The sequence below is a fragment of the Rhinopithecus bieti genome, unplaced genomic scaffold (assembly GCF_001698545.2).
Source record: "Rhinopithecus bieti isolate Rb0 unplaced genomic scaffold, ASM169854v2 scaffold_41911, whole genome shotgun sequence".
Lineage (NCBI taxonomy): Eukaryota > Metazoa > Chordata > Mammalia > Primates > Cercopithecidae > Rhinopithecus > Rhinopithecus bieti.
Genome location: NW_016816898.1, coordinates 86,921 through 100,268, shown reverse-complemented (window position 1 = coordinate 100,268; position 13,348 = coordinate 86,921). Strand labels below are relative to the sequence as shown.

At 40.5% G+C, this 13,348-nt stretch overlaps 1 protein-coding gene across 6 annotated transcripts in view; it reads left to right on the top strand.

The window, feature by feature from the left end:
• The first annotated feature begins 516 nt into the window (after nt 1–516).
• The window catches only part of MAPK9 (mitogen-activated protein kinase 9), a 42,908-nt gene continuing 30,076 nt past the window's right edge, over nt 517–13,348 (top strand). For 4 of the 6 annotated variants that reach the window (XM_017855486.1, XM_017855482.1, XM_017855484.1 and 1 more), the window contains exons 1-3: nt 517–647; nt 4,565–4,623; nt 7,519–7,657. In XM_017855486.1, the coding sequence (XP_017710975.1) occupies nt 7,529–7,657 (129 nt within the window). In that variant the 5' untranslated portion in view covers nt 517–647; nt 4,565–4,623; nt 7,519–7,528. The remainder of the gene's footprint in view (nt 648–4,564; nt 4,624–7,518; nt 7,658–13,348) is intronic. The other 2 variants (XM_017855487.1, XM_017855485.1) reach the window with 2 other exon arrangements.

Genomic DNA, 13,348 nt, shown 5'->3' with positions numbered 1-13,348 from the left:
AGTTGCTTACGTTAGAGATTTTGTATCTTGGGCGTTTACCATGAGCTGAAATTTTGGCTGCTTTTCTTGTTAGATACTGTTGTCTGAGAAAAAAACACAATGATTCAAACTTTAGATTTATTGTATTCTTCTCATCAGCTCAACCATTTCCTCTACTGTGATATTCCAAAATATACACATTTTAAGATGGGATAACAGTGACTTTGTTTCCAACTTCTGGTCATGTTTAAACTGAAGATTTCATTTCTTGACTGGTTTTATGCACTGTATATTGGTGTGTGAAGGATTGCCGAACCCCATCTTAACTGTCGCTGAAATGTGTCTCTGCAAAGGAGTTAGTCCATGCTGTAGTCTTAGCCAACTCACTGTGCTCTTCATATGTGCGGTACCTTGAATGGAAATAAGCAGATTTTTCCTTATTACTTATTAAAAAGATAATATATTCAATGTATATTCTGGCATTGCTGTATTCCCAAAACGATTCTAATGGATTGTGCATTGTATTTCCTAATTCTAGTGCTGCATTTGATACAGTTCTTGGGATAAATGTTGCAGTCAAGAAACTAAGCCGTCCTTTTCAGAACCAAACTCATGCAAAGAGAGCTTATCGTGAACTTGTCCTCTTAAAATGTGTCAATCATAAAAATGTAAGTTATGTATGTATTTTGTCTGTGTGCTTCCATATTGTCAATAATGTGATAATCTTCAGGGTCTTCTGGAAATACATTAAGTTCAGATCTAGGATAAGCTAAAGATAAAAGTGACTATTAACATTGTTATTTTATTTTATGTATGTATGTATTTATTTATTTATTTTTTGAGACGGAGTCTTGCTGTGTCGCCCAGGCTGGAGGTCAGTGGCGTGATCTTGGCTCACTGCAAGCTCCACCTCCTGGGTTCATGCTATTCTCCTGCCTCAGCCTCCCCAGTAGCTGGGACTACAGGCGCCTGCCACCACGCCCGGCTAATTTTTTGCATTTTCAGTAGAGACGGAGTTTCGCTGTGTTAGCCAGGATGGTCTCGATCTCCTGGCCTCTTGATCCACCTGCCTCGGCCTCCTGAAGTGCTGGGATTACAGGTGTGAGCCACCGTGCCCAGCCTATTTTTTATTGATAAAATTCTTAATAAACATTGAGGAAATTAAAGCTAGAAAGAGGCATCATTATGGTACATAGGAATTTAGGTCACTCACCCAAAGTAGGAATATCAATTGATACTGTTTCTTCACAGTATTGATCCAACAAATTGAGAAACAACTAAATATTTTGTGGAAAGATGTTGTTCTATAAGTAATTTTTTGACTTGTATATGACATCTCAGTTTCAAATACACTTATTAGATGATGTTACATTTAGAGTAGCTATTCTTGGAAGCGCCACAGAAATCAAAGCACTAAATTTTATGGAGAAATAATGTTTCTAGAAAATGAAGTTGTGCTCAATCAGGCACATTGTATGTTCTCCTAGTGGTCGCTGCTGAGCATTACGTTGATAACCTTGCCAAGTTATAAAATTATACAATGTTGGCTGGGCACGGTGGCTCACGCCTGTAATCCCAGCACTTTGGGAGGATGAGGTGGGTGGATCACCATGATCAGGAGATCGAGACCATCCTGGCTAACATGGTGAAACCCCGTCTCTACTAAAAATACAAAAAATTAGCCAGGCATGGTGGTGGGCGCCTGTAGTCCCAGCTACTCGGGAGGCTGAGGTGGAGAATGGTGTGAACCCGGGAGGAGGAGCTTGCAGTGAGTAGAGATCGCACCACTGCACTCCAGCTTGGGCGACAGAGCGAGACTCCGTCTCAAAATAAATAAATAAATAAATAAATTAATTAATTAGAATAATAAAATGTTAAATCTGGAAGGAGTTTTTTTAATTTGTTTTGTTTTGTTTTGTTTTTTGAGACAGGGTCTCATTCTGTCACCAAGGCTGTGATTCTCCCACCTCAGCCCCCCAAGTAGCTGGGACTATAGGCGTGTGTCACCATGCTTGACAGTTTTTAAAATTTTTTGTAGAGTTGGGGTCTTACTGCATTGCCTAGGCTAGTTTTAAACTCCTGAGCTTCCTTCTTTTGAGTCTGTGACTTGAGTTGGTTTTAATTTCTCTAATGCATGCTTTACTTGTTTATTTAAAAAATGTTTTCAGGTTACAAAAAATATATATTATTTTTAAAAATTCAAACAATATAAAAAAGTAAAAACTCCTGACTACTACCACCCACAGAGTACTAGCATTAACAATTTGGTGAACATTCTTATGCATACATGTACACAAGTACATAAACAAGATTAATCATGTTATTCTTCATCGTGCTTTTCTCCTTGTGCAACGTGGGTTGACCTCGTGTACTGTAATTAACATAGATATAAGCCAGTTTTTAAATGGCTGCATAGCGCAGATGCACAGTAATTTATTTAGGAGACTGCCAACTGCCCGTTGTTGGATAGATTGTTTTGTTTCTCACTGTTATAAGCAAGTGTTGCAATGAACATTCTTATACCTGAATTTTTGCACACTTGTCCAGGTGAATTTCTTGGCCAACATTGCTGGGTCAGAGTACATACTTCTAGTTTATATATATTCTAGTTTAATATATACTGACAAATTGACCTCAAGGAAGACTATTAGTTTGATATTTTCATTAAGAGTATCTGAGAAGCTGGGCATGGTCACTTCCACCTGTAATCCCAGCTACCTATGGGGCTAAGGCAGGCGGGTCACTTGAAGCCAGGAGTTTAAGGCACACCAGGGCAATAAAACAAGACCCCATCTCTTAAAAAAAAAAAGTGTCAGCTGGGCGCTGTGGTGCACACCTGTAATCCCAACACTTTGGGAGGCCAAGGCAGGTGGATCACCTGAGTCAGGAGTTTAAGACCAGCTTGGCTAATGTGGTGAAACCCTGTCTCTACTAAAAATACAAAAATTACCTGGATGTGGTGGCAGGTGCCTGTAATCCCAGCTAATCAGGAGGCTGAGGCAGGAGAATCGCTTGAACCCAGGAAGCGAAGGTTGCAGTGAGCCGAGATCACACCATTGCACTCTAGCCTAGGCGACAAGAGTGAAACTCCATCTCAAAAAAAAAAAAAGTATCTGAGAATGTCTGTTACTTAAGAATCCCCCAGCACTACATACCATTGATTTTTTTTGTTTTACTTTTGCCAATTTGATAGATAAATGATATTTTTATTTGTGAGGTTGTCATTTATTTTATGTGTTTTGGTAATTTANATTTTATGGCCTTTATCCATTTTTCTTTTGGACTGCTGGTCTCTTCTGCATTCGAAGGAGGGTTTTTGTTTTTTTTTTTAATATTAAAACTATTGCCCTTTACTTTTTTTTTCCCATTTGACTATGTTGTTGACATACTGATTTTTTATCACCTGTTTTTTTGTTTCATTTTAATGTAATCAGATCCCTTAGGTTTCCTGTCATGTTTAGAAAAGATTTTTCTACACCAGGATTATATATATGTTTATCATATTCCGATGTTTTATTTCATGTTTTAGATTTAAATCTTTGTTCCATTTTGAGTTTATCTTGGTATAAAGATAGAAATATGGATGCAGTTTTGTTTTTGTCCTTAGCTAACCAGTCACCCCAATCCTATCTAATGGATAATTCATCTTTCCCTCAGTCATCTGGAATGACTGAAGTTATATGTTTGGTGCCTAAGCCGTGGGACTCACTGTTTACACCATGGGGTGTGTATTGGTTCGTTCCCGCACTGCTGTAAAGAAATACCCGAGACTGTGTAACTTATAAAGGAAAAGGTTTAATTAACTCATAGTTGCGCATGGCTGGGGAAACCTCAGGAAACTTACAGTCAGGCGGAAGACGAAAGGGAGGCAGGCACCTTCTTCACAAGGCGGCAGGAGAGAGAAAAGTAAGGAGCAAAGTGGGAAGTGCTCCTTACAAAACCATCAGATCTCAGGAGAACTCACTCACTATCACAAGAACAGCATGGGGAAACTGCCCCATGATCCAGTCACCTCCCCCCAGGCTTCTCCCTAGACATGTGGGGATTATGGGGATTACAATTCAAGATGAGATTTGGGTGGGGACAAAGCCAAGTCGTGTCAGAGTGCCAGGATGGAGGCCTGCAGCAGGATCAGCTCTTAACCCTCTTTAAGTAAAAATACGATGCTATGAGACCTTCCACTTTATCACACCAAAAATATGAGCTTAGCCTTCATATTTCAAAACTTTTTAGAAATTTATGCATAATATTTAAGTTTTCAGAGTTAACATACTGCTTTATTTAGTGTTTTGTTACCCATAACTTCTACTTTTTTATGTTCAAAAAGACATTATGTGTTTAAATTCTGTAATAATTAAGTCACTAGGGACACATAAAAGTGATTTGATTAAAAGTGCATCTTTCCTTTAATTGATGTTTAATTTTTCTCAAGTGCCATGTAATTGGTAAAAGCAGTAATAATAATAAGTACTGAGTTCTACTGTGATTGTTTTCCCCAGTTTTAATGCTTTTCAATATTAAACTTAATTTTTGTAATCAAGTAGAGTCATCTGACATTGAAGTACAATTAATTTTCTCTTTTCAGATTATTAGTTTGTTAAATGTGTTTACACCACAAAAAACTCTAGAAGAATTTCAAGATGTGTAAGTATCATTTTTATTCAGTAATGCACTGTACATCAAAGAGTGAACATCTAGAAAAGGCAGCAACTGCTTTTTATACTTAGGAAATGTAGGTGGCAATACATTTTGTGACATCACAGATAACTTTCTCTGTTGCAGAGAAATATTTAGAAAATTTGATGGTAATATTTAATTATTTGTACCACATGGGTTTTCATCGTCATAACAGATAAAGGATGACTGGAAAGAATTCTTCAGAGCAGACCAGGATCAGTAATGTGTTTTGCTGAACTATAAAATGTTTTTCTCAAGTCCGTCATAGCCAGGATTTTAGGGTTCAGGAGTTGATGAGTATTATTTGTAATGATTAAGTCGCTAATTCTATTTAAGATTCTGTACTTCCAGAATCTTAAGTAGAATCATCTTACTAACAGTGCAATGAAGTATTAATCTATTGAGAGGCGTAATGCCCAACTTCATCCTTAATTTATTGGTGTGTTCAGTCATTAACAAATATCTCATTGCCCTCTGTGTGCTGGGCGCTCTCTGGGACTTGGCATACTTGGCTTCCCTGGAGCCTATCAGGGAAGACAGACAGGTAACATGATAAATGAAGAAAGTGTGTAGTCCATTAGAAAGTGCTAAGTGCTGGCCGGGTGTGGTGGCTCATGCCTGTAATCCCAGCACTTTGGGAGGCCAAGGCGGGCGGATCACAAGGTCAGGAGATCGAGACCATCCTGGCTAACATGGCGAAACTCCGTCTCTACTAAAAATACAAAAAACTAGCCGGACATGGTGGTGGGCCCCTATAGTCCCAGCTACTCGGGAGGCTGAGGCAGGAGAATGGCGTGAACCCAGGAGGCGGAGCTTGCAGTGAGCCGTGATTGCGCCACTGAACTCCAGCCAGGGCAACAGAGCAAGACTCCGTCTCAAAAAAAAAAAAAAAAAAAAAAAAAAAGGGGGGTGGGGACAAAGGGTCAAGCTGGGTCAGAGGATCAAAAGTGCTGAGGGTTAGACTTGAGGCTGCAGTTTTAAATAAGGTGGCTGGGGAAAGACCTCCGTGAGTTGGTGACATGTGGAGAACGCCTTGAAGGAGATCAAGAAGTCGGTCCTACAGATACTTGGGGGCAAGTAGAATGGAGATAGAAGGAACAGACAGCGCTCAGGACAGCAGCAGATTCCCGCCTGGTGTTTTCCAAGACCGTCAAGAGGTGGTGTGGCTAGAGATGAGGGAGCAGGGGAAGAGAAGAGGGTGAACACTGCGGGGCCCCTAGGCCATTGTAAGGATGTCTTTTGCTCTAAGGCAAGTCAGAATAAGAGTCTTAGCAGAGCGGTGAGCTCACCTACCTTCTGCTTTAAAAGCGTAGCTCTGGCTTCTGGGTTGGTAACCCACTGTAAGGGGTGGGGGTGCAGAATATCAGTTACTGCTATTGCAACAATTCTGTTAAGGCATTTTGGAGGGTCCGTTTGGCCCAGAGGGGTAATAGGAACGGTGAGAGGGGAAGAGATTGGATGCTGAAATGGTTCTAAAGATAGAGCCACAGTATTAGCTGATAGATAAGATGTGTGGTGTGAGAGAGAAGAATTGAGAATGACACCTAGATTTTTGGCCTGAGCACCTGAAGGATGAAGGAGCTCTCAACTGAGATGAGGAAGGCTGTGAGAAGGACACACTGGGCTAGGGGTGGAATCAGGAGTTCAGTTTTGGACGTAGCTTTAAGATGCCTGTTGGACATCAAGGTGGAACTGGGAATAGGGAGGCAGAGGAATGAGCCTGGAGTTCAGGGTGTTGTTATAGAAGAGAAGAGGGTCAAGGACCAGTTGCTGGGCATTTTGACAGCAAGAAGTTGGAGACAGGACAGGGCAGGACCAGCTAGGATTATAGGACTGGCCAGTGGATTTAGTAGCATGGAAGCCATCACTGGCCTTGAGGAGGACAGTTTCAGCAGAATGGCAGCTGCACAAGCCTTATCCAAGTGGGATTAAGAAAAAAATGGGAGAAGCCTGGGTGCAGTGGCTCATGCCTATAATCCCAACACTTTGGAATGCCTAAGGTGGGTGGATCACTTGAGGTCAGGAGTTCGAGACCAGCCTGGGCAGCATGGTGAAACCCTGTCTCTACTAAAAATACAAAAATTAGCCAGGCATGATGGCTTTTTTTTTTTGTATTTAATTTTCAGTTCTGGGAATCCGAGGCATGAGAATGACCTGAACCCAGGAGGTGGAGGTTGCAGTGAGCCAAAATCACACCACTGCACTCCAGTCTGGGTGACAGAGTGAGACCCTGTCTCAAAAAAATTTAAAAAATAAAATGAAGGGAGAAGAATTGGAGCTAGCACATGAGATGCCTCTGGGGAGTTTTGCTGGCAAAGGGAGCAAAGAGTTGGGGAGTTGCTGAGGGGGGAGTGCGGTCAAGTGCCCTTTTTGTTGTTGTTGTATGGTCACTTTTAAAAACATATATATATATATTGTAGAGAAGTTTAGAGTCACAACAAAATTGAGCGGGAGGTACAGAGTTCCTGTCTGTCCCCGGCCCCTTATATGCAGAGCCTCCCCCATTATCAGCATCTCCCACCGGAGGGTACATGTGTTATGATTGATGAGTCTGTAACAGCATGGTCTTTAGGCTGGTAAGGAGGATTTCAGCCAAAAATGTAAGAAGTAGGAAAATTTGTGTGTTTGAGATTCTATTTACCATGCTATTAAAGGTTTTTTTGTTTGTTTAATTTTTAACTTGTAAGACATTAAGTGTTATTTATATATTCTTTGGAAAATTTTTAGAAAGTTCCATTATACCAAGTTATCTTTTTACTTTAGCCAGTGCAGTGATTGGAAGTAAGTTACTGTTTCATGAAATTTAGTCATAAAGGAACTTTGGATAATTTTCAAATACATAACTGACCTTTTCTTCCTCAGGTATTTGGTTATGGAGTTAATGGATGCTAACTTATGTCAAGTTATTCACATGGAGCTGGATCATGAAAGAATGTCCTACCTTCTTTACCAGATGCTTTGTGGTATTAAACATCTGCATTCAGCTGGTATAATTCATAGAGTAAGTAGTGATGTATTAATTTTATTTTGAAAAACAATCATTTGGTCATCATAATCCTTTACATACAAAATAACATTTAAAAACAATTGTTAGGGTTGAAAATCCAAATAAATGATGGAATCATATTGTGTTTTAAGAGAGTCATTCTAGGAAGCCTCTGTGGAGCTGCCCGGCCTGACAGGCTAGGTGAGCTGCCGTGGACACGGCCAGATACTGCACTCTCAGTCAGATACTGCACAAGAATACATTTTTTTAAACTTTTCATTTTAAAGTAACTCAAAACTTAGAGAAAAATTGCAAGAATAGGACAGAGAACTTCCAACTACCATTTGTCTACATTCACCTATGGTTAATATTTTTGCCATATTTGAAAGCCCATTTTTAATGAGCAAGGAACTTAAAGGCCAAGTAGTCAGTGAGACAGCTGCTTGAGAACTAACTTCCTTAAATAATGACCCAAATACCCATTTCTCTTTTCCTGAAATTCTGCCCTGCCAGCTTCCCTGTGTCACTGGTGGGAGTGACCTGGCCCCGTGCCACAAGGGTTCGGAGCAGGCCTGTGGGCTCGGCACAGGCTGGGGTTTGACTAGCAGTGTGACTGTACTGTCAGGAAACACATTTAACAAACTGGGGAGCTAGGATATAATTCTCGCTGAACTGGTTTTACAAGGTTTTGTTATTATTACTTGTACAGCTGTGTAAGCAGACTATCACGATATAATTGTTTTTTGCAATTTGATACCAATACTTTTATTAGCAAAGAAAATGAAATAAACTTCTTCCTGCCAAAAAACAGTACATTTTTCATAAAAAAGAAAGATGGAATTGATGTAATAGGTGAGGAACAATTAAAACTCATCACATAAGGCCAGTAAGAAAACCCCAACAGTTAACAAAATCTGTTTTCAATGATGTAATTACAGAACAATTAAAAAGCTACATAAAAATCAATGTTACCTACCTATTAGAAATACATTTTAATTCACCCATAGATCCAAAAACATTTAGACATACAGACAAAATTTTGTATTAACTGACAAAACCCGCACTACCATGTTGCTTAAAGGGTATCTACAGAATTCTCACCTCAATATGTTCCTGTTAAGTAAGGCGGAAATCACCAGTCCCGAGATCGCCATTAGAAATGAGCCACTGACAAACACAATATATTTATAACTTGTATAACATTTCATTCATGTGCATGTTTTGAGCATTGTGGAATATTTAATTTGCATCAGGCTTTCCAAATTCCTTAAATTTATAAGATATGTTTTCAGTGGGAGTTCTCAGATGACTTGAAATAATTATTAAAATGAAAACTTACTGGCAAACTACTAGGGTTTAGATACAGAATACCTTCTTGTATTTAAAATCCATCTCCAGTTTGCATACATCATGTCTTTGAATGTTCCCGAGAGAAACAAGGCATCCCCACATTCTTTACATTTGCAGGGCTTTTCAGAAACGAGTTCTTTTATATCTTCAAGTAGAACTGGAAAGACTGAAGACATTACCACATTGTTTACATCCGTAAAATTTTTCCTCCAGTAGTAGTTTTTTTTCGTATTTTCAAAGGAAAATGGAAACGTTGCATATGCTTTTTAATGTGTTCAAAGGTAACTGGAACATATAAAGGCGTCATCACACTTCTCTTATGCATATTATGTAAATTATACTGTTTTCCTCAAGTATAATTTCTTTCATGTTTTCAAAGATAACTGAATGTTTTCCCCAAATCCTTACATTCTCAGGAGTTCTACAAAGTATGAGTTCTTTCATGTTTACATACAGGACTGGAATACCTAAATACTTTACCACATTCCTTACGGTCAGCGGGTTTCTCTCCAGTGTGAGTTCTGTCATGTTTACATAGAGAACTGGAATATCTAAAGACTTGACCACATTCCTTACAGTCAGATGGTTTCTCTCAGTGTGAATTGTCATGTTTCAAGGTAATTGAAGCAACTGAAGGTCTGACCACATTTTTTACACTCACAGGGTTTCTCTCCAGTATGAGATTTTTCATGTGTTTGAAGGGAGCTGTCCAATTCCTGAAGGTGTTACCACTTTTTTTTTTTTTTTTTTTTTTGAGACGGAGTCTTCGCTCTGTTGCCCAGACTGGAGTGCAGTGTCACGGTCTCAGCTCACTGCAAGCTCCACCTCCCAGGTTCAAGCGATTCTCCTGCCTCAGCCTCCCAAGTAGCTGGGATTGCAGGCACCTGCCACCACACCTGGCTAATTTTTTTTTTTTTTTTAGTAGGGACAGGGTTTCACCATGTTGGCCAGGCTGGTCTCAAACTGCTGACCTCATGATCTGCCTGCCTCGGCCTCCAAAGCACTGGGATTTACAGGTGTGAGCCACCACGCCCGGCCACATTTTTTATATTCATAAGGTTTCTCTCCAGTATGAGTTCTCTCATGTGTCTGAAGGTAACTGAACCGACTGAAGCCTTAATCACATTTTTGACATGCATAGGGTTTCTCTCCAGTATGAGCTTTTTCATGTCTTCTAAGGGAACTGTGTTGACTGAAGGCTTTGCCACATTTTTTGCAGTCATCGGATTTCTGTCCAATATGTGTTATTTTATGTCTTCACATGGAGCAGGAATGACTAAAGGCTTTGCCACATTTCTTACATTTATAGGGTTTCTCTCCAGTATTATTTCTTTTATGTTTCTGAATGGAACTAGAAAGAGTGAGTCTTTTACCATATTTCTTAAACACATTGAAGATTTTTCACCATTGTGAGCTGTTTTACGTTTTTTTCAAAGTAACTACAGAAACTGAATTATTTCCCACATTTCCTACATTCATAGGGTTTCTGTTCAGCATGAGCACCTTTATGGCTGTGAAGGTGACCAAACTGTCCAGAGGCTTTACAACATTTCTTTATGGCAGTGAAGGTGACCAGAATGTCCAGAGGCTTTACTGCATTTCCGACATTTATAAGGTTTTTCCCCATTGTGCGTTCTTTTATGTTTTTGAAAAGAACTGCAAAATCTCAAGGCTTTACCACCTTTCTTCCATTCACAGGGTTTTTCTCCAGTGTAAATTACTTTGTGTCTTAGAAGTAAATAGAGAAACTTAAATGTCCTCCCACGTTTCTTACATTTATGAGGTCTATTACCAGTGTGTGTTACCATGTGTCTTTGGGCATTTACGAGAGAAAGGAAGATTTTCTCACATTGTTTACATTTGTGTGGCTTCACTCCATGTTTCTCAATAGTTTGTGTCCAGAATGAGGTAAGATGTGCCTATTAAGGGGTGAAGGACATACAAAGACTTGTCCACACACACTGCATTCACATGAATTTACATCAGCAGAAATTTTCTTCTTCAGGTTCAGATTTGGAATTTGGCTGAATATTTCTCCACAAGGACTACCTTCTTTACATTCACAGAGTCTTTCTACCATAGGACTTCTTAAGTTTTTTCCAAAATTATTGAAATGACTTTCAATGTTCTGGTCTTCCCATTTGTTTCCATTTCCTGGCTTCTGGGATTCTCTGGCATCCTGCTTAGGGATCTCCAAGGTCACAGGGTGACAGTCTGAGGCAGAGCCACCTAGGCCTCCTGGGCCCGAGTTTTTTTAAAAAAACAACTAAAATATTGAGTGAGACTAGAGGCAGAGATAATATAATTTTATCAGAAATAGATATGCTTAGCATTCCCTAAATTATTACTGTACTAATTTTATTGACAGATTGCCATTAGATTTTATGTTCCGACAGCAAGAGGTCGTATTTTTGCTGAACTGAAAACTCAATGTCGGGAAGGAGCTAGTGAGAGACAAGAACAGCGGAGCCTGTTGTTACAGAAATGAGCACATGGGTTTTAGGTGGTGGAGTGGTAGAATAATTTTTTCAGATCTGCTGTGCCAGGAAAGGTTGGTTCTATCACAGCTAGTGAAGCCCTCCCTCGGGGGCGGAGCCCACCGACCCACAGAAGGCAGGGTTGCCTCATCCCAAGCCTCAGGTCTGTGGCCCAAGGCCAGCGTCAGGGATAGCTCTTGTCCTCCCAGGGCTAGCTGACAGCCTCCCATCTGCCATCCAGTGTACTGTTATTTAAAATAGAAACTTTGCTGCCATCAGATGGTCAGTTAAAATAATATATTGGTGACTTTGTTGTAAAAATAGTAACACTAGGCTTCTGAATTAAAAATGAAGATCTCCTGATGTACCATTCTATTTCTGTTCCTGAAATTTCCATGGACCTTCATATAATTTAAGATACTCTTAATATCTCTTAAATAGATTTTATTAAATTCATGCTTTAGAATAATTTCCCAGATTATTAGTCTTACTACATTAGGCCTTATTCATTTTGTGAGGGGAAATGGTTTGCCTGACTTGTTCCCCCTTGGGCCCCGAGGTGAGCGGGAAGCAACGGCCTCCTGTCACTGCGGCCTTGTGAGAGCTGCAGCCTCGGCAGGCCTTTTTTATGGAATAGTCGGTTCCTGCTGCCTGAGTCAGATGGGGCCCAGAGAAGTGTTTGGTTTGCCCAGCATGAGGTATAGAAACCTAAGAAGCCTTCAGAAAATGACCCCATTGCCATCCCTCCCTCGTGCTCACCACCCCCACCAGCCTGGCGTCTTGCTGTGTCCTCCCTGTCATCTTGTTCCCTCCTGCTTCTCACATCCATGGCCTTGCCAGGCTCTCCCCACATCTGCCCACGTGGGAGAGTGAGGCACGCTCACTGTGGGGAAGTTCCAAACATTGCACAGGTGTATAAAGCAAAGAGGGAAACCCCCTCTTGCCCCAGCTCCCCGCCCCACCCCTGCCCACATCCCAGGAGGGGAGGAGCCCTAAGTTAACTGTTCTGTGTGGACTGCACCATGCTTTGTCCCATCTACAGTACCAGGCACAAAGATAGACACACTTTTAATTTTGCCTATTAAAATGGTTTAATACAAAACATAAATTTTAAGTATTTGAAAGATAAAGTTTTGCCGATGATATCCCACCAAAGTATATACTTTATATAATTCAAAAAATGAAAAGCAAGTACCCCAGCCTTGTGTTAGCACCTGGAGATGGCCAGTGAGAGCACGCTGGTGCATGTCCTGCCTCCCTCTGTTGACTGATGTTAATACCAACATATCTGTACTTATGTCCTTTTGAACTTATATGCTAATTTAAAGACAGGATCATCTTGTATATAACTGTAGCAACTTGCTAAACAAGTAGCTTGGTTTTTTTTTTTAATCAAGGATCAAATAGTTCTATAAATATTTATGAAAAACAGATTCCTCTACCTCCTCTTTTATTTCTCTCTCCCTAGAAGTAAACTCCTTCAGTTCATTTAGCTGATTATTTTGGTGTCGATTTCCATATTGAAAAAATATGCTTAGCTCTTTCTTCATTGATCCTTTCTCAGTTTGGGGCATAAGATGCTGATTTAGTGGCCGGGCGCAGTGGCTCACTCCTGTAATCCCAGCACTTTGGGAGGCCGAGGCGGGCGGATCCCAAGATCAGGAGATCGAGACCATCCTGGCTAACACGGTGAAACCCCATCTCTGCTAAAAATACGAAAAAATTAGCCGGGTGTTGTGGCAGGCGCCTGTAGTCCCAGCTACTCAGGAGGCTGAGGCAGGAGAATGGCGTAAACCCAGGTGGTGGAGCTTGCAGTGAGCTGAGATCGCACCACTGCACTCCAGCCTGGGAGACGGAGCGAGACTCTGTCTCAAAAAAA